General features: G+C 40.4%; 1 protein-coding gene across 1 annotated transcript in view; it reads left to right on the top strand.

Moving 5' to 3' along the window:
* HERC1 (HECT and RLD domain containing E3 ubiquitin protein ligase family member 1) overlaps positions 1 to 24,203 on the top strand; it is a 215,496-nt gene that overhangs the window by 178,414 nt on the left and 12,879 nt on the right. The window contains exons 59-70 of the mRNA XM_082852538.1: positions 3,349 to 3,450; positions 4,446 to 4,619; positions 6,061 to 6,354; positions 14,812 to 14,877; positions 15,046 to 15,171; positions 16,037 to 16,175; positions 17,219 to 17,400; positions 18,205 to 18,360; positions 19,062 to 19,184; positions 20,272 to 20,374; positions 21,941 to 22,110; positions 23,481 to 23,619. Of these exons, the coding sequence (XP_082708664.1) occupies positions 3,349 to 3,450; positions 4,446 to 4,619; positions 6,061 to 6,354; positions 14,812 to 14,877; positions 15,046 to 15,171; positions 16,037 to 16,175; positions 17,219 to 17,400; positions 18,205 to 18,360; positions 19,062 to 19,184; positions 20,272 to 20,374; positions 21,941 to 22,110; positions 23,481 to 23,619 (1,774 nt within the window). The remainder of the gene's footprint in view (positions 1 to 3,348; positions 3,451 to 4,445; positions 4,620 to 6,060; positions 6,355 to 14,811; positions 14,878 to 15,045; positions 15,172 to 16,036; positions 16,176 to 17,218; positions 17,401 to 18,204; positions 18,361 to 19,061; positions 19,185 to 20,271; positions 20,375 to 21,940; positions 22,111 to 23,480; positions 23,620 to 24,203) is intronic.

Here is a 24,203-nt window from a genome sequence, read left to right as displayed (position 1 = left end):
AATCCATTTACATTTAAGGTCATTATTGATATGTACGTTCCTATTACCAATTTCTTAATTGTTTTGGGTTTGTTATTGTAGATGTTTTCCTTCTCTTGTGTTTCCTGCCTAGAGAAGTTCCTTTAGTAGTTGTTGTAAAGCTGGTTTGGTGGTGCTGAACCCTCTCAGCTTTTGCTTGTCTGTAAAGGTTTTAATTTCTCCATCAAATCTGAATGAGATCCTTGCTGGGTAGAGTAATCTTGGCTGTCGGTGTTTCCCTTTCCTCACTTTAAATTTGTCCTGCCACTCCCTTCTGGCTTGCAGAGTTTCTGCTGAAAGATCAGCTGTTAACCTTATGGGGATTCCCTTGTATGTTCGTTGTTGCTTTTCCCTTGCTGCTTTTAATATGTTTTCTTTGTATTTAATTTTTGACAGTTTGATTAATATGTGTCTTGGCGTGTTTCTCCTTGGATTTTTCCTGTATGGGACTCTCTGCACTTCCTGGTCTTGATTATTTCCTTTCCCATATTAGGGAAGTTTTCAACTATAATCTCTTCAAATATTTTTTCAGTTCCTTTTTTTTCCTCTTCTTCTGGGACCCCTAGAATTCGAATGTTGGTGCGTTTAATGTTGTCCCAGAGGTCTTTGAGGCTGTCCTCAATTCTTTTCTTTCTTTTTTCTGTATTCTGCTCTGCCGTAGTTATTTCCACTCTTTATCTTCCAGGTCACTTATCCGTTCTTCTGCCTCAGTTTTTCTGCTGTTGATTACTTCTAGAGAATTTTTAATTTCATTTTTTGTGTTGTTCATCATTGTTTGTTTGCTCTTTAGTTCTTCTAGTTTCTTGTTAAACATTTCTTGTATTTTCTTCATTCTGTTTCCAAGATTTTGCATCATCTTTACTATCATTACTCTGAATTCTTTTTCAGATAGACTGCCTATTTTCTCTGCATGTGTTTGGTCTGATGGGGTTTTACCTTGCTCCTTCATCTGCTGTCTATTTGCTGTCTTCTCATTTTGCTTAACTTACTGTGTTTGGGGTCTCCTTTTTGCAGGCTGCAGGTTCGTATTTCCCGTTGTTTTTTGGTGTCTGCCCCCAGTGGCTAACGTTGGTTCAGTGGGTTGTGTAGGCTTCCTGGTGGAAGGGACTGGTGCCTGGTGGGTGGGGCTGGATCTTGTCTTTCTGGTTGGCAGGACCATGTCCAGTGGTGTGTTTTCAGGTGTCTGTGAAGTTAGTATGATTTTAGGCAGCGTCTCTGCTAATGGGTGAGCTGGTGTTCCTGTCTTGCTAGTTGTTTGACATGGGGTGTCCAGCACTGGAGCGTGCTGGTCCTTGAGTGGAGCTGGGTCTTAGCGTTGAGATGGAGATCTCTGGGAGAGGTTTCACCATTTGATATTACATGGGGCTGGGACGTCTCCGGTGGTCCAATGTCCTGAACTCGGCTGTCCCACCTGAGAGGCTCAGGCTTGACACCAGGCCGGAGCACCAAGACCCTGTCAGCCACATGGCTGAGAAGAAAAGGGAGAAAAAAAGAAAGAAAGAAAGAAAGAAAAAATAAATGAATTAAATAAAGTAAAGTTATTAAAATAGAAAAAAATTATTAAAAAGTAATAAAGAAATAGAAAGAAGAGAGGTAGCAAACCAAAAAACAAATCTACCAATGATAACAATTGCTAAAAACTATACTAAAAAAAAAAAACAAAAACGGACAGTCAGAACCCTAGGACAAATGGCAAAAGCAAAGCTATACAGACAAAAGTACCCTAAGAAGCATACACATACACACTCACAAAAAGAAAAAGAAAAAAAAATTATATATATATATAAGGAAGAGAGCAACGAAATCAGTAAACAAATCTACCAATGATAATAAGTTCTAAATACTAAACTAAGATAAACATAAAGCCAGAAACAAATTAGATGCAGAAAGCAAATCCCAAGTCTACAGTTGCTCCCAAAGTGCACCGCCTCAATTTTGGGATGATTTCTTGTCTATTCAGGTATTCCACAGATGCAGGGTACATCAAGTTGATTATGGAGATTTAATCCACTGCTCCTGAGGCTGCTGGGAGAGATTTCCTTTTCTCTTCTTTGTTCTCACAGCTCCTGGGGTTCAGCTTTGGATTTGGCCGGGCCTCTGCATGTAGGTTGCCTGAGGGCATCTGTTCCCCACCCAGACAGAATGGGGTTAAAGGAGCAGCTGATTAGGGGGCTCTGGCTCACTCAGGCCGGGGGAATGGAGGGGTACGGATGTGGGGCGAGCCTGCGGCGGCAGAGGCCAGCATGACATTGCAACAGCCTGAGGCACAACGTGTGTTCTCCTGGGGAAGTTGTTCCTGTATCACGGGACCCTGGCAGTGGGAGGCTGCACAGGCTCCTGGGAGGGGAGGTGTGGATAGTGACCTGTGCTTGCACACAGGCTTCTTGGTGGCTGCAGCAGCAGCCTTAGCATCTCACGCCTGTGCCTGGTGTCCGCGCTGATAGCTGCAGCTCATGCCCATCTCCTCGTCTAGGCAGTGCTCTGAATCCCCTCTCCTTGCGCACCCGAAACAATGGCCTCTTGCCTCTTAGACAGATCCAGACTTTTCCCTGGACTCTCTCCCGGGTAGCTGTGACGCACTAGCCCCCTTCAGGCTGTGTTCATGCAGCCAACCCCAGTCCTCTCCCTGGGGTCTGACCTCCGAAGCCCGAGCCTCAGCTCCCAGCCCCCCACCTGCTCTGGCAGGTGAGCAGATGAGCCTTTCAGGCTGGTGAGTGCTGGTCGGCCCCGATCCTCTGTGCCGGAATCTCTCCGCTTTGACCTCTGCACCCCTGTTGCTGCGCTCTCCTCCGCAGCTCCAAAGCTTCCCCCTCACCCACCCCATCTCTGCCAGTGAAGGGCCTTCCTAGTGTGTGGAAACTTTTCCTCCTTCACAGCTCCCTCCCAGAGGTGCAGGTCCTGTCCGTATTCTTTTGTCTCTGTTTTTCCTTCTTTTGTCTCTGTTTTTCCTTTTTTCTTTTGCCCTACCCAGGTACGCGGGGAGTTTCTTGCCTTTGGGGAAGTCTGAGGTCTTCTGCCAGTGTTCAGTAGGTGTTCTGTAGGAGTTGTTCCACATGTAGATGTATTTATGGGGAGGAAGGTGATCTCCACGTCTTACTCCTCTGACATCTTGAAGGCTCCCCTGCCCTTATTTTTTCTTAATGATGTATTTTTAAAATCATTTAGAAAAGGCTCTAGAAAATTGGATAGTAGTATGCAGTTGGGCATTGCCAAATGTACCTAAAGTGTAGGTTTTACAATAAGTTTTTGTGAACATGAAGTATAAATTTAAAATGTAAATAATGGCTAACTAGATAAGTAGTGTATATTGATAAATACATCTCATTTTAGGATGGCTCTGTCTTGCAAACTGTTGTGATTGGCTCTGGAGCTATTCAGACCACAGTATGGATTCCAGATGTTGGGGTAGCTGCTTGCTCAAATAGATCAAAGGTAATTTTACAATCATATCAAGTTGTAAGTTGTTAGCCTGTAAGGTATCTTAAAAATCGTAGTCCAAGCATCCCACTTTATCGAGGCAAAAAATGATATCCAGAGGGATTATTACTTGCCCAAGATAATGCAGCTGTTTAGTGGCAGAAGGAAAACTAGAACCTGGTACTCTCCTGTACCCTATACTTTGGGAAAAATGCTTAATTATTGAATGACTTTCCACTGGAAATTATAAAGAGAATTTATTACTTTCTGCCATGATTTTTGAGACAGCACTAAATTATCTAAAGAATTTTCCCTGAAAAGAAGGACTACCTCAAAGACCTTTAACTCAACTATACAGAATATATCTTGGCTTTCAAATTTAATGTTCTACTAAAAAATACTAGCCCTCTACTGTGAAATAATTCTATGATATGACAGTATCTCTTACAGTATTGCTTTTCATACCCTTAATGAATAGTGTCAATGTGCTGCTTTGGTTTACATTTATGTGGTTAATATGTGGTAATATTAAAATAGAGCTGAAAACCTGCTTGAACAGTCCTACTAGAAGTAAAATATAGAATCAGACCATAGGCAGTAGTAGCCTGCATAGAATAAACCATAGAGCCACAGAGCAGTGCTGCTTCTCTTGTAGATGTGTGTCCCTCAGCAGAGTACTACTTCCTCTAGTATCCTTGTGGTCATGTCAGACTCTTAAAATACACTAGATACCTTGTCCTACAAGTCCTATGAGATAGCAAATAATTCTCTTTAAGAAGAATCAGCTAATCCATGGTAGTTCACACATTTTACAGTTACTCACTTGTTTTTACCTTAGACAAAATTTAAGATGTTTTGAAGTTCATAGGCATTAAAAGTATAGCATAAAATGTCCAAAAAGCAAAAGTGTTTAATGTATTACTAGAAGGAATTTCTCATATATGAATGGTGATGGAATGTCTCTCTTTTATTTAAACAAATATCATGTGGCATGGTTTATTTTTCATCAGGATGTTTTGGTCGTGAATTGTACAGCAGAATGGGCTGCTGCCAATCATGTTTTAGCAACCTGTAGGACAGCACTGAAACAGCAGGGTGTTCTGGGATTAAACATGGCTCCCTGCATGAGAGCATTTCTGGAGCGGCTCCCCGTGATGCTTCAGGAGCAGTATGCCTATGAAAAGGTAACTGATTACACTCATTCTTGCAGATCTACAGATGACTGGTGCTTTGGAATTGGAATTATAGCTTTGAATTTATCCCTTAAGAGTATGAGGTCTGAGTAAAATAAGTGGGGCTGTTTGGGCAGAATCAGATGAAGATAATTCATGTCTAAAACAGTTGTTTAGTAATCCTAAGCCTGCTTTTACTTTATTTTAGTGGGAGTAAAATTTTTAAATAACCCTCAAATTTGTATAGTGTTTCTGTTATTCATGTCAGATTATTTATTCATTCTAAAACTTCTTTAAATCCCTGTACCTCAGAGTATATCATCTTCCCTTTTCTGACCCATATATCTATTTTTGTGTGGCTTTGCCATCCCGCAGTTGGGAGGGGGAATGGATATGGGTGTCAGAGTGAACATCCTGTCCACTTTATCAGGCGAATCCTTGTGGAAAGTTTAGTAGAAGAGGTAAGGTTGAATTAAGTGAGGTCATTAAATACTAGAATGGGAAATTATGGAATTTGGACTTGTTGCCCAGGCCATGATCCTGTATAGCTTGTCCTCCAGCCCTCAGTAGTCACAGTATGCTGCTCCTAGGCAGAGCTCATCTGGGGTTTTTCCTTTTTCCTTTTTTTTTTTTGCCATGCTACGTTAATCTTATCAGCTGTTAACCACACCCAGTTAATTTCACTGAGGTTTGCCCAGGTTTTCTTTTCTGAATCGCTCAGTCTCTCACAGAGTCGCTCTAGTACATCTAGGGAGGGCCAGGGAAGAAGGTTGTCTTTGATGGCTACCAGGGTTCTTTTGGTAAAGGAGGAAATGTGAGAGGGAGCAGGTCTCCATGGTTCAGTTATCTGCCTTTTTTTTTTTAATTCAAGAAAAACTGTAATGAAAATATGCTAAATGCAGTGTGGTGTCCTGCGTTGAATCTTGGAGCAGAAGAGGAGCATTAGGGACTTCCCTGGTGGTCCAGTGGTTAAGAATTCACCTTCCAGTGCAGGGGACGCGTGTTCGATCCCCGTTTGGGGAACTAAGATCCCACATGCTGAGGGGCAACTAAGCTGGGCCCTCTAGAGCCCACGCGCTGCAACTAAGTCCCAACACAGCCAATAAATAAATAAATATCTTTTAAAAAGAAAATAAAAGAAAAGGAGCATTAGTGGGAAACCCTATAAAGTTCTGTGGTTTAGTTATTATTGTAACCAGTGTTACTTTCTTAGCTTTGATTATCGCACCATGGTTATATAAGATGTGAACATTACAGAAGGTTGGGTGAAGGGTTTATAGGAATTCTCTGTACTATCTCTGCAACTCTCTATGTATCTAAAATTATTTCAAAGTAAAAAGCTTAAAAAAAACAGTAAAGTTAAAATATGACTACAGGCTTTCAGAATGCAGGAGGCTAATTTATATTATTTGGCAGAGGCTCTTCAGCATAATATCCTTGCATTTTCTCTTAGCCTCATGTGGTTTGTGGTGACCAGCTTGTTCACAGCCCCTATATGCAATGTCTGGCTTCCCTTGCTGTGGGACTTCATCTGGATCAGCTGCTGTGTAATCCTCCAGTGCCACCACACCACCAGAACTGCCTCCCTGACCCTGCATCGTGGAATCCAAATGAGTGGGCCTGGTTAGAATGTTTCTCAACCACCATAAAAGCTGCTGAAGCCCTGACCAATGGAGCACAGTTTCCAGAATCTTTTACTGTTCCCGATCTAGAGCCTGTTCCAGAGGATGAACTTGTACTCCTAATGGTAAGTGTAGTATGAGCTACTGTTATGTGTAACTGAGATTGTATTATGGATGTTTCATAAGTAGCAGACCCTCAATAAGTACTTGCTAGCTTGAATAGAGCAAGAAGCACACCCTTATATAAACTTAAAATATTTTGCGTTCAGATACTCACTTTCAATCTGATGGAAGTCTTCTTTGGTGACAGGGATTGATTATGAGAATTGTGGAGCTCTTATAAATGTGCTGGTTTTCAATGACATAGTCACATTTTCTCATTTTCTTGTCCATAGGTACCTTGTTAGTGTGTGTGCATATATATATATACACATATATATATATATGTGTGTGTGTATATATATATGTGTATATATATATATATATTTATTATTTTTCCCCTGTTAGAGCTTATCTGTATTTCTTCTATTTACAATAACATTGTAAAAGGTACCTTCATTTTGTTTTATTTTATTTTTTAAACATCTTTATTGGAGTATAATTGCTTTACAATGTTGTGTTAGTTTCTGCTGTATAACAAAGTAAATCAGCTGTATGTATACATATATCCCCATATCAACTGCCTCTTGCATATCCCTCCCACCCTCATTATCCCATCCCCCTAGGTGGTCACAAAGCACCGAGCTTATTTCCCTGTGCAATGCACCTGCTTCCCACTAGCTATCTATTTTACATTTGGTAGTGTATATATCTCAGTGCTACTCTCTTACTTCGTCCCAGCTTACCCTTCCCGCTCCCCACGTCCTGAAGTCCATTCTCTACGTCTGCATCTTTATTCCTATCCTGCCCCTAGGTTTGTCAGAACTTTTTTTTTTAGATTCCATATATATGTGTTAGCATGCGGTATTTGTTTTTCTCTTGCTGACTTATTTCACTCTGTATGACAGACTCTAGGTCTATCCACCTCACTACAAATAACTCAGTTTCGTTTCTTTTTATGACTGAGTAATATTCCATTGTATATATGTGCCACATCTTCTTTATCCATTCATCTGTCAGTGGACACTTAGGTTGCTTCCATGTCCTGGCTGTTGTAAATAGAGCTGCAATGAACATTGTGGTACATGACTCCTTTTGGATTATGGTTTTCTCAGGGTATATGTGCAGTAGTGGGATTGCTGGGTCATATGGTAGTTCTATTTTTAGTTTTTAAGGAACCTCCATACTGTTCTCCACAGTGGCTGTATTAATTTACATTCCCATCAACAGTACAAGAGTGTTCCCTTTTCTCCACACCCTCTCCAGCATTTATTGTATGTAGATTTTTGATGATGGCCATTCTGACCAGTGTGAGGTGATACCTCATTGTAGTTTTGATATGCATTTCTCTAATGATTAGTGATGTTGAGCATCCTTTCAGGTGTTTGTTGGCAATCTGTATATCTTCTTTGGAGAAATGTCTATTTAGGTCTTCTACCCATTTTTGGATTGTGTTGATTGATTTTTTTGATATTGAGTTGCATGAGCTGCTTGTGTATTTTGGGGATTAATCCTTTGTCAGTTGCTTCATTTGCAAATATTTTCTCCCATTCTGAGGGTTGTCTTTTGGTTAGTTTATGGTTTCCTTGGCTGTGCAAAAGCTTTTAAGTTTCATTAGGCCCCATTTGTTTATTTTTGTTTTTATTTCCATTTCTCTAGGAGGTGGGCCAGAAAGGATCTTGCTGTGATTTATGTCATGGAGTGTTCTGCCTGTGTTTTCCTCTTAAGAGTTTTATAGTGTCTGGCCTTACATTTAGGTCTTTAATCCATTTTGGGTTTATTTTTGTGTATGGTGTTAGGGAGTGTTCTAATTTCATTCTTTTACCTGTAGCTATCCAGTTTTCCCAGCACCACTTATTTGAAGAGGCTGTCTTTTCTCTGTTGTATATTCATGCCTCCTTTATCAAAGACAAGGTGACCATATGTGCCTGGGTTTGTCTCTCGGCTTTCTATCCTGTTCCATTGATCTATATGTCTGTTTTTGTGCCAGTACCATACTGTCTTGATTACTGTAGCTTTGTAGTATAGTCTGAAGTCAGGGAGCCTGATTCCTTTAGCTCCCTTTTTCTTTCTCAAGATTGCTATGGCTATTTGGGGTCTTTTGTGTTTCCATACAAATTGTGAAATTTTTTGTCCTAGTTCTGTGAAAAATGCCAGTGGTAGTTTGATAGGGATTGCAGTGAATCTGTAGATTGCTTTGGGTAGTAGAGTCATTTTCACAATGTTGATTCTTCCAATCCAGGAACATGGTATATCTCTCCATCTGTTTGTATCATCTTTAATTTCTTTCATCAGTGTCTTATAGTTTTCTGCCTACAGGTCTTTTTTTCTCCTTAGGTAGGTTTATTCCTAGGTATTTTTTTCTTTTTGTTGCAGTGGTAAAATGGGAGTGTTTCCTTAATTTCTCTTTCAGATTTTTCATCATTAGTGTATAGGAATGCAAGAGATATCTTTGCAGTACTTCTGTATCCTGCTACCTTACCAAATTCATTGACTAGCTCTAGTAGTTTCCTGATCTCATCTTTAGGATCCTCTGTGTATAGTATCATGTCATCTTCAAACAGTGACAGTTTTACTTCTTTTCCAATTTGAATTCCTTTTATTTCTTTTTCTTCTTTGATTGCTGTGGCTAAAACTTCCAAAACTATGTTGAATAATAGTGGTGAGAGTGGGCAACCTTGTCTTGTTCCTGGTCTTAGAGGAAAGGTTTCAGTTTTTCACTATTGAGAACAATGTTGGCTGTGGGTTTGTCATATATGGCCTTTATTATGTTGAGGTAGGTTCCCTCTGTGCCTACTTTCTGGAGAGTTTTTATCATAAATGGGTGTTGAATTTTGTCAAAAGATGTTTCAGCATCTGTTGAGATTATCATATGGTTTTTATCCTTCAGTTTGTTAGTATGGTGTATCACATTGATTGATTTGCAAATATTGAAGAATCCGTGCATTCCTGGATACACCCCACTTGATCATGGTGTATGATTAATGTGCTGTTGGATTCTGTTTTCTAGTAGTTTGTTGAGGATTTTTGCATGTATGTTCATCAGTGATATTGGCCTGTAGTTTTATTTTTTTTGTGGCATCTTTGACTTTTTTTGATATCAGGGTGATGGTGACCTTGTAGAATGAGTTTGGGAGTGTTCCTCCCTCTGCTGTATTTTGGAAGAGTTTGAGAAGGATAGGTGTTAGCTCTTCTCTAAGTGTTTGATAGAATTTGCCTGTGAAGCCATCTGGTCCTGGACTTTAGTTTGTTGGAAGATTTTTAATCACAGTTTCAATTTCAGTGCTTGTGATTGGTCTGTTTGTATTTTCTGTTTCTTCCTGGTTCAGTCTTGGAAGGTTGTGCTTTTCCAGGAATTTGTCCATTTCTTCCAGGTTGTCCATTTTATTGGCATGTAGTTGCTTGTAGTAATCTCTCATGGTCCTTTGTATTTTTGCAGAAGTTGTTACTTCTCCTTTTTCATTTCTAATTCTATTGATTTGAGTCTTCTCCCTTTTTTCTTGATGAGTCTGGCTAATGTTTTGTCAATTTTGCTTATCTTCTCAAAGAACCAGCTTTTAGTTTTATTGATCTTTGCTATCGTTTCCTTCATTTCTGATCTGATCTTTATGATTTCTTTCCTTCTGCTAACTTTGGCGGGTTTTTTGTCCCTCTTTCTCTAATTGCTTTAGGTGTAAGATTAGGGTTTTTTGGGTGTTTTTTGTTTTTAACATCTTTATTGGAGTATAATTGCTTTACAATGGTGTGTTAGTTTCTGCTTCATAACAAAGTGAATCAGCTGTACGTAGGTTAGGTTCTTTATTTGAGATTTTTCTTGTTTCTTGAGGTAGGATTGTAGTGCTATAAATTTCCTCTTAGAACTGCTTTTGCTGCATCCCATAGGTGTTGGGCCATCGTGTTTTCATTGTCATTTGTTTCTAGGTATTTTTTGATTTCCTCTTTGATTGCTTCAGTTATCTCTTGGTTATTTAGCAGCGTATTGTTTAGCCTCCATGTGTTTGTATTTTTTTACAGTTTTTTTCCTGTAATTGATATCTAGTCTTGTAGTGTTGTGGCTGGAAAAGACATTTGATATGATTTCATTTTTCCTTCAATTTACCAAGGCTTGATTTGTGACCCCAGATATGATCTACCCTGGAGAATGTTCCATGAGCACTTTAGAAGAACAGTATTCTGTTGTTTTTGGATGGAATGCCCTATAAGTATCAATTAAGTCCATCTTGTTTAATGTGTCATTTAAAGCTTCTGTTTCCTTATTTATATTCATTTTGGATGATCTGTCCATTGGTGAAATGGGATGTTAAAGTCCTCTACTATTATTGTGTTACACTCGATTTCCCCTTTTATGGCTGTTACCTTTCGCCTTGTGTATTGAGCTGCTCCTATATTGGGTGCATAAATATTTACAATTGTTATACCTTCTTCTTGGATTGATCCTTTGATCCTTATGTAGTGTCCTTCTTTGTCTCTTGTACTAGTTTTTATTTTGAAGTCTATTTTGTCTGATATGAGAATTGCTACTCCAGCTTTCATTTGATTTCCATTTGCATGGAATCTCTTTTTCCATCCCCTCCCTTTCAGTCTGTATGTGTCCCTAGGTCTGAAGTGGGTCTCTTGTAGACAGTATTTATATGGGTCTTGTTTTGTATCCATTCAGTCAGTGTATGTCTTTTGCTTGGAGCATTTAATCCATTTACATTTAAGGTAGTTATCAATATGTATGTTCCTATTACCATTTTCTTAATTGTTTTGGGTTTGTTATTGTAAGTCTTCTCCTTCTCTTGTGTTTCCTGCCTAGTGACATTCCTTTAGCATTTGCTGTAGAGCTGGTTTGGTGGTGCTGAATTCTCTTAGCCTTTGCTTGTCTGTAACGGTTTTAATTTTTCTGTTGAATCTGAATGAGCTCCTTGCTGGGTAGAGGAATCTTGGTTGTAGGTTTTTCCCTTTCATCACTTTAAATATGTCTTGCCACTCCTTTCTGGCTTGCAGAGTTTCTGCTGAAAGATCAGCTGTTAACCTTATGGGGATTCCCTTGTATGTTAATTGTTGGTTTTCCCTTGCGGCTTTTACTATTTTTATTTTTTCTTTGAATTTCATTTTTGTTGGTTTGATTAATTTGTGTCTTGGCATGTTTCTCCTTGGATTTATCCTATATGGGACTCACTGCACTTCCTGGATTTGATTGACTATTTCCTTTCTCATGCTGGGGAAATTTTCAACTATAATCTGTTCAAATATTTTCTCAGACCCTTTCTTTTTCTCTTCTTCTTTTGGGACCCCTATAATTCAAATGTTGGTGTGTTTAATGTTGTCCCAGAGGTCTCTGAGGCTGTCCTCAATTCTTTTCATTCTTTTTTCTTTACTCTGCTCTGCGGTAGTTATTTCCACTCTTTTATCTTCCAGGTCACTTATCCGTTCTTCTGCCTCAGTTATTCTGCTATTGATTCCTTCTAGAGAATTTTTAATTTCATTTTCTGTGTTGTTCATCATTGTTTGTTTGCTGTTTAGTTCTTCTAGGCTTCCTTGTTAAACGTTTCTTGTATTTTCTCCATTCTGTTTCCAAGATTTTGGATCATTTTACTATCATTACTCTGAATTCTTTTTCTGGTAGACTGCCTATTTCCTCCTCATTTGTTAGGTCTGGTGGGTTTTTACCTTGCTCCTTCATCTGCTGCATATTTCTCTGTCTTCTCTTTTTGTGTAACTTACTGTGTTTGGAGTCTCGTTTTTGCAGGCTGCAGGGTCGTATTTCCCGTTGTTTTTGGTGTCTGCCCCCAGTGGGTGAGGTTGGTTCAGTGGCTTGTGTAGGCTTCCTGGTGGATGGACCTGGTGCCTGTGTTCTGGTGGGTGGGGCTGGATCTTGTCTTTCTGTTGGGCAGAGCCACGTCCAGTAGTGTGTTTTGGTGTGTCTGTGAACTCAGTATGATTTTAGGCAGTGTCTCTGCTAATGGGTGGGCTTGTGTTCCTGTCTTGCTAGTTGTTTGGCATGGGGAGTCCAGCACTGGTACTTCCTGGCTGTTAGGTGGAGCTGGGTCTTAGCGTTGAGCTGGAGATCTCTGGGAGAGCTCTCACTGATTGATATTACACAGGGCCGGGAGGTCTCTGGTGGTCCAGTGTCCTGAACTCAGCTTTCCCACCAGAGAGACTCAGGCCTGACACCAGGCCAGAGCACTAAGACCCTGTCAGCCACACGGCTCAAAAGCAAAGGGAGAAAAAGAAAAAATAATAGTAATACTAATTTTTTTTAATTATTAAAATAAAAATAATTTAAAAAAGAAGAGAGCAACCAAACCAATAAACAAATCCACCACTGAAAACTGTACTAAGATAAACATAAAAATCAGAATCCAGTCAGTCGCAGACAGCAAACCCCAAGTCTACAGTTGCTCCCAAAGTGCACCACCTAAATTTTGGGATGATTCGTTGTCTATTCAGGTATTCCCCAGATGCAGGGTACATCAAGTTGACTGTGGAGATTTAATCCGCTGCTCCTGAGGCTGCTGGGAGAAATTTCCCTTTCTCCTCTTTGTTCGCACAGCTCCCGGGGTTCAGCTTTGATTTTGGCCCGGCCTCTGCATGTAGGTTGCCTGAGGGCATCTGTTCCCACCCAGACAGGAGGGGCTTAAAGCAGCAGCTGATTAGCCCGCTCTTCCTCATGCAGGCTGGGGGGAGGGAGGGGTACAGTTATAATTGGAATGTGGGGCGAGCCTGCGGCAGCAGAGGCCAGCATAATATTGCAACAGCCTGAGGTACGCCGTGTGTTCTCCCAGGGAAGTTGTCCCTGGATCACAGGACCCTGGCAGTGGCGGGCTGCCCAGGTTCCCGGCATGGGAGGTGTGACCTGTGCTTGCACACAGGTTTCTTGGTGGCTGCAGCAGCAGCGTTAGCATTTCATGCCCGTCTCTGGGGTCTGAGCTGATAGCCACGGCTCGCACCAATCATCTGGAGCTCGTTTAGGTGGTGCTTCTGTGGGCAGACAGGGAAGGAATCCCCTCTCCTCGCACACCCCGCAACAATGGTCTCTTGCCTCTTCAGCGGCTCCAGACTTTTTCCCGGACTCCCTCCCGGGTAGCTGTGGCACACTAGCCCCCTTCAAGCTGTGTTCACGCAGCCAACCCCAGTCCTCTCCCTGGGTTCTGACCTCCGAAGCCTGAAGCCCGAGCCTCAGCTCCCAGTCCCCGCTCGCCCCAGCGGGTGAGCAGAGAAGCCTCTCGGGCTGGTAAGTGCTGGTCAGCACCGATCCTCTGTGCGGGAATCTCTCCGCTTTGACCTCTGCACCCCTGTTGCTGCTCTGTCCTCCGTGACTCTGAAGTTTCCCCCTCGCCCACCCCACCCCGTCGCCCACCCCCATCTCCGCTAGTGAAGGGGCTTCCTAGTGTGTGGAAACTTTTCCTCCTTCACAGCTCCCCAAGCTGCAGCTCCCATCCCTATTCTTCTGTCTCTGTTTTTTCTTTTTTCTTTTGCCCTACCCAGGTATGTGGGGAGTTTCTTGCCTTTTGGGAAGTTTGAGGTCTTCTGCCAGCATTCAGTAGGTGTTCTGTAGGAGTTGTTCCACATGTAGATGTATTTTTGATGTATTTGTGGGGAGGAAGGTGATCTCCACATCTTACTCCTCTGCCATCTTGAAGGTCCCCCAGTATATATATATTTATAAATATTTTTTAGCATCTTTTCCTGGTCATCTTTTTAGATTTATTCCAATTATAGATTCTAAATTATTTGGCACTTCAGTAATGTTTAAGAGAACATTTTAGTTGTCATTTCTTTCTGATTGTATTTGAAAGCGTCTAGATACAGAAACTGTGATGGAGATAAAATGCCGGGGTAGATAGTGCAGGCCAGCACTTTACCTAGTTAAGATTTATATAAACAAACATTTGAATATATAAATAAAGATACAGTATAAAAGAGACATATGAATTGAAGGAAATTATCTAAATATAGAATATTTTAATTAGGAAGTATCCTTCTGAGCCCATTTGCCTCAAATATGTCATTTGTAGATGAGGAAGCTGCAACCTAGAAAGGTGACCTGCCCACAGCCATACAACGAGTTCACGGGGGTGGTGGCTCCTGCAGATGACCTTGTACCTATGGGTGCTCAGAAGTGGTTAGCTTTGAATCTCCAATGTGTTCGTGATAGTTGATAATGCAAGTGTTTATAGTAAAGGGAAATATTAAAAATCAAGTTTGGCATGATTGTGAAACTGCTCTTCAATTCTCATAATATTACCAAATTCTTTAAGACTCAGTTGTTAGTTAAGAACAGATAAATCATTCTCAAAAAGATTTTCTCAAAACATGGCCTGGGAGAAGGGAGGGCTGCATTCTGGTCTTCACGCTGCTTGTAACTGACCATGTGATCTTGGGCTTCTCCTTTTCTATTTAAAAATAAGTGATCATTTTTAAGGCCTCCTAAAAAAAACCAATAAAACATAAATATTGATTAAGCAAAATTGATCCTGGTGTTTGCTGTCTTTCAGGATAACAGTAAATGGATTAATGGCATGGATGAACAAATTATGTCTTGGGCAACTTCCAGACCTGAGGTCAGTAAAGATAACTGTATGGTGGTTCTTAGTAAATCTTCTGGTTCCAAATGCTTGTGTGTTCGTGTCCTGGTGTCCCCCATAGAGGCTGGTACACACTTAGTACCTAGTACATGCTTGTTTGAATGAATTAATGAATCAAATTTTGACTTGATTGTGGTTTTCTAGGACTGGCACCTGGGAGGTAAATGTGATGTCTACCTGTGGGGTGCTGGCAGGCATGGACAGCTGGCAGAAGCTGGAAGAAATGTAATGGTACCTGCAGCAGCTCCCTCATTCTCACAGGCCCAACAGGTAACTAACAGGGTAAAGAAATGTAGAAGAAACTTGGGAACTGACAATTCTGATTCCCTTGCTGTCAGTAACTTACTGTAGGATAAAGTTTGTCCATTGCATAGTCTTTTGTGAGGAATCACCACAGAAAGTCATGATATATAGCTTGTATATAGCTTCTAAATAAAAGTTTTTTAGAGTTTTTATCAGACTTAGGTTTTGTTAATAAGTTTCTAAATTTTTCTTGTTTTCACGTATCATGAATTAACATCATGATGCATTATGCCTGCCCAGCATATATTTATAGAAGTTAAGATATTGGTAATTATTAATTCTCTCTTTGGGGGCCATAAACTTACTGGGATCTTTAACCACATTTCATTGACACTCCTCCCCTCGTCTAATAATTACTATATTTCTAAACCCTTCTTGAGGCCACTGCTTTCTCTTCCATTCTTCTCTACCTCGGTAAGCCCCAGGATACACTATTCTTTCATGTGTATATCCCCTGCAATTTCTGCTTCTTGTGGCCTCCAGCCAGTCTTTACTATTTTCCCATCAGCCTCTCCTTTTACTTCTTTTATCTATTTTGTTGTTAATGTTATTATTTAAACTCTGCACAGTTGGCTGAAAGCCCTGTAGATAACATGTTTCTAAAGTATCTTAAATCATCAGATGAGCCTCATACATCTCTTGGTTAAGTAAGAGGTTTTATAATAATCAAGGGCTTATAGGAAACCCATTGTTATGTCAACCCTTCCCCTTTAATGAAAGGATAAAAGAACCGATAAAGGTATCCTAAGTATACATGGAATCATTTTAAATGTTTGCATGATAAAGCTATATAATAAAAGATAATATATTTAATTATGTGTTTTTATACTAGGTTATATGTGGTCAGAATTGTACCTTTGTCATACAGGCCAATGGCACAGTGTTGGCTTGTGGGGAAGGAAGTTATGGCAGATTAGGACAAGGAAATTCAGATGACCTTCATGTGCTGACAGTTATTTCAGCCTTACAAGGTAAAATTATCCTCAGTTAAAAGCTGATCGGAAACTATGGCCTATCTGTAGGAATGTTTGCTTATTATGTTAGAACTTATCTCAGACCTTTGCTAGACAAAGTCATGTAGGGTTTTCACTTATATTTAGATTCTTGTTTAGGCATGTACAACCTTAATTTTCCATATTTTGAGCTGTATTATTTTGCAAGTTACTTATCATAGCCATGCTAGAATTGCTGTGTTAATACACACTGAAGATTGTAAACAAATTCTTTAAAATTGCAAAACTGTAATTAGGCAACTATTAATAGCAGTAGTAATCATGCATGTACTTCATTAACGTTAAAAATCAATTTATACGGAAATGTGTGTATGCACTAAAGACTTTAAAGGGCATCCCCATCAGAGTGCTCTGTGACTTGGAGAAAGAAAACCTCCGGAAAAACCACTGCACGGACCCCTGGTTTGTTCCTAAAGTTAACTTTTACTGACTCTGAAGCCTACAAAGAGAGCAAATTGAGTTTTTTAAGTAAAAGCATACAAGTAACATGAGTTCAGAACAAATTCTTGAGTAGCTCTAAGTTCTCTTCCTTCAGATCTGTGTGTGAAGTGCACAACACTAGGGATGGGAGGGCTTGGTTCCTGTTCGGTTCTGTTAGATCCTGCCTCGGGTACTTTCCACAAGCTACTAAACCTCTTTGTGACTCAGTTTCCCCAGTTGTAAAAGTGGTGATGATAATATCTGCCTCATAGGATCTGTGTGAAAATAGAAAATGAGCGATCCATGTAAAGCATTTATAGGAGTGGCTAGAACATAATCTTTAGTGACTATAACTGCTCCTATCACCCTTCTCCTCTTCGTTGTCATCATCATTTTATGTGACTGCTCCCAATTTTCTAGGTTATGGCTGCAAATCTGATTTAAAATTAAAGACATTGTTTATATTTCTGAAGTGCTGTTGTGGTATTTTTTGATTCTGTGAGATTACTCTGTAGCAGCTTCAAGTAAAGAGGGGACTTCTAACATTCAGCAACTCTTGTTGGGTTTCTGCTCTGTTCCAGGCTTTGTGGTGACCCAGCTGGTGACTTCCTGTGGTTCTGATGGACACTCAATGGCCCTGACTGAAAGTGGTGAGGTCTTTAGCTGGGGAGATGGTGATTATGGCAAACTCGGCCATGGGAACAGCGACAGGCAGCGGCGGCCCAGGCAGATTGAGGCCTTACAGGGAGAAGAAGTGGTGCAGGTCAGACAGAATATGGATAAGTTTATCTTTTTTTTTTTTTTTAATGTTTATTTATTTATTTATTTGGCTGCGCTGGGTCTTAGTTGTGGCATGCAGGACATAGTTGCGCCTGGATAAGTTTATCTTTGAATGTAAACATACCAGGTGTTGAGTTCTCAAGTTTAGGTAATGAAAAACAGTAGTAAAAATTTATTACCCCATCATAAAAGATCCAGTGTTTTTGGTGGTTCAGAGTCATTCTTGAGTGTCTCAGGAGTTTGAATGGACTTTGGTGTTAGAATGGACTCCTTTTTCCTGAGCCAGCTGGTTGACCCAGGCCAGGGTGCTTCAGGTCCTTGGAAGAAGTGGGGTTTAACTCCTGCCCCACAGTTCTTGATATAGTGTTAAATGGAAAGCTTTGCTTTCAACCTATCATTATCGTTACAAAGGTTGAGTTCATATACATTTTCTGGAAAATCAGTTTGTGATCTAAAATAATATTGTAAAGTTACATAGCACCTTAAAGTTTACAAAGAATTTCCCTATTCATTAACTCATATAGTCTAGGTCATCCCTGCGAAGCTGAAGAGTAGCAACACTGCCAAGGTATGCTGTTTAGCTTGGTCTTCCTGAGGATTTTGAGGTAGATCAGACTTGGGAGCAGGAGGGCCACTTGGGTGGATAGGACATACTGGTCTTGAAGATCCTAAGTTTTCAGTGAAGTTTACTTAAAGATTATTACTGTATTAATAACCAAAAAGGACTGATTTCTTTCTTAGTATGCCCTCTTGTTAAAATTTTTGTTCTTGTTTGTTCTATTCGTAGATGTCTTGTGGCTTCAAACATTCAGCAGTGGTAACATCAGATGGCAAACTGTTTACCTTTGGGAATGGTGACTACGGTCGTCTGGGTCTTGGAAACACTTCGAACAAAAAACTTCCAGAGAGAGTAACTGCACTGGAGGGGTATCAGATTGGACAGGCATGGAATAAATCAATAATACGTTCTATATGATCATAGTTTCTTGTTTCCCCTATGTGCACTTAGACATTGTCCTTTCAGGAAAACTAGAATCACCACTCGTACTTAACCTGATGTACATTTTGTTTGGCCTAATTGATAAACAAATGGAAGTCTTAATTCAGGATGTGAATATTTTAAAATCCTCTTCATAATACCACTTGATATGAAAGCTTTAAGCAATATAGTAACTCCTCTTCAGTATCCTGGAAGTAGATGGCTGAACTGCAGCATCATTGGTGGCTGCTGCTCTTAAGTAATAATTGTTCCTGACCTGTACATTTTGAGACTCTCTCTTAACAAGAAGATGAGATAAAATATTTTATCTTTTACTATTTTTATCTTTTATCATTCGTTAGACTGTCTCTGGTGTGAATGAGTATTTTTTAATCATATGTACTTTTTCCTATCTTTTGTGCGCTCTGATTCAGAGTTAGCCACAGATATTTGAAGGATTTTACTTTGAAAAAGGTTGTTTTTTGTTTGTGGACATTAGGAATTTTTTTCTTCATGACACATTTTGGTTAACATATGTAAGGCCCTGAAACCAATAAAAATTTTTGGAAACACAGCCAGGTTTTTCACTGAAGTCAAGACAGAGTGTCCCAGAAATGGGTGTTTTAGGTATTGTGATTTGCCTTACCACCCTGTTATTTCTCCAGGTGGCTTGTGGCTTAAACCATACTTTGGCAGTGTCAGCAGATGGCTCCATGGTGTGGGCTTTTGGAGATGGGGACTACGGAAAACTAGGCTTAGGAAATTCCACTGCAAAATCTTCACCTCAGGTCAGTATTGGCTTTAATCTAGAGATTCAGACAACATGGTTTTCTTCTATGTCAGTACCTCTTTTTAGCTGGAAGTAATTTACCTTTAACATTTTTGGTAATTCATAATGAAATTTAGAAGCTTCTTTTGCTTATTCTTAAATTTCCAGCATTCCAGATCTTATTTTAAATAAGTAATTTAAAATAAATTAATTAAAATAAGTAATTCATAAGCATTAATTACTAAACTGGATATAAAAATGCTGCAAGGACAAGCATCTGTCTTTGTCATGGGCTGAGTAGTGTAGGACTACCTCCCATGTAGAGAAGAAATAAGTATAAACGTATCTCCAGGGTGTCTTATGGAGGGAACCATGAACAATGTTTTGTAACTCTCTGCTTGTGACTGCCATTTCAGCTTATTATTACCACTGAATTATATATGTGCATTTAAAAAGTAATAGGAAATCCAAGTCCATAAACAAATGATTTAGAGGCTTTATTCACATTATAGAAGGTTTCTTGGCTCTTCAGAAGATCTCCTGTGCAATCCTTTTTATGCGGATTTTTCTAACACGTTTAACAAGCAGCATGATTTACAAGTATTCAATCTATATTCAACTCCAGATTCACTATCGTATATAGTCTGTGACATCTTGATAGCTAGACTGGTGAATATTCAGCTAGGGATACAAAAAGGAAGGAAATCCTCTCTGGAGAACATATAAAGCAGTTATTGTCACCTCTGAAAGCAGAAAAAATCTAACTGGGAGCAGCCCACGGCTTTACATGGTCTTACGGTGTTCTTTAAACAGCCATAGGATTCTCTTTGGTTTCTGTTGCCCAGAGGAATGTTTCCACTTCACATGGGGTCCTGGGGATTTTAGTTAAACGTCCTCTACCCCCTATAATATTCACCCAGATTCAGGTAGTTTGCAGAACAGTATGAGAAAATAACATTTAGGAGTGTGGATATGGCTGAAAACAAGTAAGTGACTATTAGTATTTTTATTGGAAGATAATCCTTGAGTTTATACATGCCAGTAGGCAAATTTGAGTGTTTTTATTTTCCTTTTTAAATTATGTGCCTTACGCTTTTATTTTGCAGAAAGTTGATGTCCTTTGTGGAATTGGAATAAAAAAGGTTGCATGTGGAACTCAGTTTTCTGTTGCATTGACCAAAGATGGTCATGTGTATACCTTTGGTCAAGGTAGGGCATTTTCCAGGCATTAATTATATTGCTTATTTTGTGCACACATGTATTACAGAAACATTTGCCTTCCAGCTGTATAGAAAGTGCTTAAACTGAGTCATTTTTCATTCTGGGTGATGATTGGCCACACAACCTTCATTCACTAGCTACTTTTCTGCTCCACTTTCATGCTATTTGTTGTAAGGACAAACTCTCCTCCCCATTGATGGCCCCTCGTGCCAGAGCCCTCATTCTAGCCAGAAGAGTTCCTGGCAAAGCCCTTCCCTTCCTCCTCTCTGCTGCCTCTGCCATGCTACCACAAACACTGCCTTGACCACCAGAGCTCCTCTGGATCCTGCCTCACTTCCCAGCCCTTGCAGGGACTGGGGATCCAGGTCTTAGGAATTCACAGGCATTTGGGATTCAAATCTTGAGTAAGTTCAAAATCTAAGCATCCACAGTGGGATTCCCTGACAATATATTCAGCTTTGTAAACGGAACTTCTTTTCAAGTTGTAGTGACCGAAGAATGTGTGAGGAAGGGGGGGAAGAAGTGAGCTGTGATTGAAGTTTCTAGTCTTGGAAGAACGTGGACGCTGCTGAGGCCAGGGAAGTTGGTTCTGGTGAAAGAGATAAGGAGCTTAGTTTTAGTCATATTGAACTGGGGCCATATACTCTAGACTACATGTATGGAGAAGTCTAGCAAGTTACTGGGGATTTGGATCTGGAACTCCAGGGAGATTGTTTATGGAGATGTAGGTTTGCATAATTCCTAATGGTGTAGTTAAAGCCATATTAATAAGCTCTAAGAAACCCAGGGAGAGAATATGGCATGAAAAAAGTGGAGGGTAAAACTCTAGGGAATGTGAGTAAAGGGCAGGTGAACATGGGAGAGCTGGCTTTGAAGGGAGTGGAGAGAGAGGTAGTTGGGGAGCCAGGACAGTGCAGAGTCTCTGAGGGGCAGAAGGAGCTGTGGCCACATTATCAGAAGGTAAAGTGGAGCTCCATGGGCTAGAGCTGGAGAAGAGGCTGCTGCAGTGTAGGCAGTTAGGAGCTATTCATGGCTTTTGAGAGTACAGTTTCAGTGCAGTGGTGAGAATGCAAGTTAGGCTGCAGAAGGTGGCCAAGCCAAACAGGCCTACAGCATGTGAAGCAACAGGGACTGGCCTGCACTTCGTAGAAGTTTGGCAGCAAAGAGAAGGGGAGAAGTTGGCTGGAAATTTGAGGACAGGACAGGTTGCATGATGTCTTTTCTTAGAATGCAAGAACTTTAGGGCCTCTGTGAATTACGTGCCAGTCCTCTCAAGTATGAGGATGCTAGAGGTGCCTCTTGGTTTGAAATAAGCTACACATTTTAAATTAAATTTTATTTATTTTTATGAAAAAGGAGATTGTGACATTTTTCAAAGCAACAGTTTTAAACTTTATTCGCTCAGAATCCGGTATACCTTACTGGCAAAGCAGCTTTTGCCCCAGTGAGTTACGTATGTCATTGCCATACCACCATAGACATTAAATGACTCATCAGGAAATGTAAAAGGACTGTGGTGTGCCGTCCATAAATGTCCTCTTGCTGTTTTTTCAGATCGCTTGATAGGCTTGCCAGAAGGGCGTGCTCGCAATCACAATCGACCACAGCAAATCCCTGTCCTGGCTGGAGTGGTCATCGAAGATGTGGCCGTTGGAGCTGAACACACACTTGCTTTGGCATCAACTGGAGATGTGTATGCCTGGGGGAGCAATTCAGAGGGGCAGGTACATATTTATCTCGCTTGCTGCTCTGTCATGTTCTAGAAATCTGACAACATTCTTCATTTGGCAAAGGGATAAGCTAGAAACTCGGAATATCTACGCAAGACCTCAAGCATGTCACTTTGCTATGGGGCTGATTATCTGGAGTCCAGTTGTGCCTCTCTGTCTCTTGATGATGGTCTAGTAAGTGTTATATCATGGTTTAAAAAAAATCTGGCAGTACAGTAAAGTGGTTAAGGGGATTAGCTGAATATATATGTGTCTACACACACTGAGAAGTGCCTAGCACTAGTAAACAGTACTTTATAAGTATTCAGTATTTGCTACTATCACGATTAATCATCATTTTCACTACAGTAATAAAAGAGGTTAGGTACTAGGAGCATCAGTTATCTGGAAAATGGAAAGGATGAAACAATACTTCTATATTTTATAATATGACAGTATACAAAGTATGTTTGTGTTTGTTCAGGAAGTCTTGTCACTCCCATTACGTAGAGTAGTAAACTGAGCCTGTAAGAGGTTGAGAAAAGACTCAAGAGGTTGATGTGTTCAGCCTATCCTGTATGTGGAGAAGGGACACACTTTGGTGGGGCAGGTCTGAGATACCTGCTACTACAGTGGCTTTCAGCTCCACATGCGAACGACATCTCCTTCCTCTGTAAATCCTCTCTACGTCTAGCTGCCCCTAGAGCCAACGACCCTCAAGTTGAAGGTCCAGTATTATTCACAGTAGCTCTGTGGTGTCCTCATCGCTATATTAACAGATGGGGAAGCTGCTCAACAGTGTGGTTGCACATTATCTTAATGAGAAGAGAGTTGATGTTGAGACACCTTTGGAAGGTCCCTGGCAGGGCCTTGACATGATCCTGCCTGATGATGTTGAGGTGCTCAGCCACTGAAACACTGGGTGTCCCAGTCGGACCCCAAGAACAGAGATCCGGAGTTGAGAATCTGCTTCTATGTATGTTTTTATAATTGTTTATTTACTGTTACACAGGCAGTCCATGTTAAAAGTCAAGAAATCAGTGTGTTCTAAGTAAAAGCTCTATAGATCATTCTGTTGTTTTTTTTTTTTAACTTGCCAAGAATTTATTTCCTCTCTAGAAGTGGAGTTCAAAGATGTTTTCAGTCATTAAGACTCGTCTGCTACTCGTCTGGCCTTGTTACAGCTTAGTTTTTAGGAGACAGTATAAGCTATGAGGATCACCCTGATAGAGAAAATCAGAATTAATTTCATTATTTTGATGCCATTGCTTGGTACAGATAGTAACTTATTTGTATCTGCTGCCATCCAAGACAAATTTTATCATCTTGACTTCCTCTCTTCCTCTTTCTAATTGAATCTCTGTGTATTTGTAATTTATTTCCAGCTTGGCTTAGGCCACACCAACCACGTTCGAGAACCAACCCTGGTAACAGTTCTGCAAGGGAAGAACGTTCGGCAGATCTCGGCCGGTCGCTGCCACAGTGCTGCGTGGACAGCGCCACCTGTCCCACCAAGAGCACCAGGTGAGGGATGAAATATCCATGCTCCTGCAGCCTCTCTTTCAGCAGTCCCCAGCTGCACTGTTTGCTTGCCAGCTTCACACTGCATCCAGGCACCATTCTGAAACCATCAAACCTTCCCCCACACAACCAAAGCACTCTTTGTACTACAGTACTGCAAATACTTTCAGAGCAGGCGATTCTCCTGCAGACTTCATTACATAGCAGTCCCTCTCTGCTCCCCAAAAGAAGAAAATGTATCACTTAGGCAAGCAAAATTTATAATTTTGGAATAGCAATAAAGTATTTTTTATATATAGTAGTGATGAACTGTAGCTTTCTAAGCCATGCTGTTAAGGAATAAAGATGAAAAGCCCGGAGACCACTTGTCAAATTCTTCACCCTAGTCAGCCTTTTGAAACATGATGTTGTGTATACATTGGCACAGCAGAAAAACAAAAAAAAATTGTTGCCATTTTACTCCAGTGTATATAGCAGGACTGATGGGCTGTTTCTACCTTTTGCATGTTTTGCTTTTAATTTATTATGGAATCCTCATAGGTCTACAAAAAGATATAAAGGAAATAAAATGCATATTTGTGTACCTA

The sequence above is a fragment of the Leucopleurus acutus genome, assembly GCF_964270905.1.
Source record: "Leucopleurus acutus genome assembly, chromosome: 1".
Taxonomy (NCBI): Eukaryota; Metazoa; Chordata; class Mammalia; order Artiodactyla; family Delphinidae; genus Leucopleurus; species Leucopleurus acutus.
The sequence above is the reverse complement of the archived record's forward strand: the minus strand, read 5'-3'. Positions and strand labels throughout refer to the sequence as shown.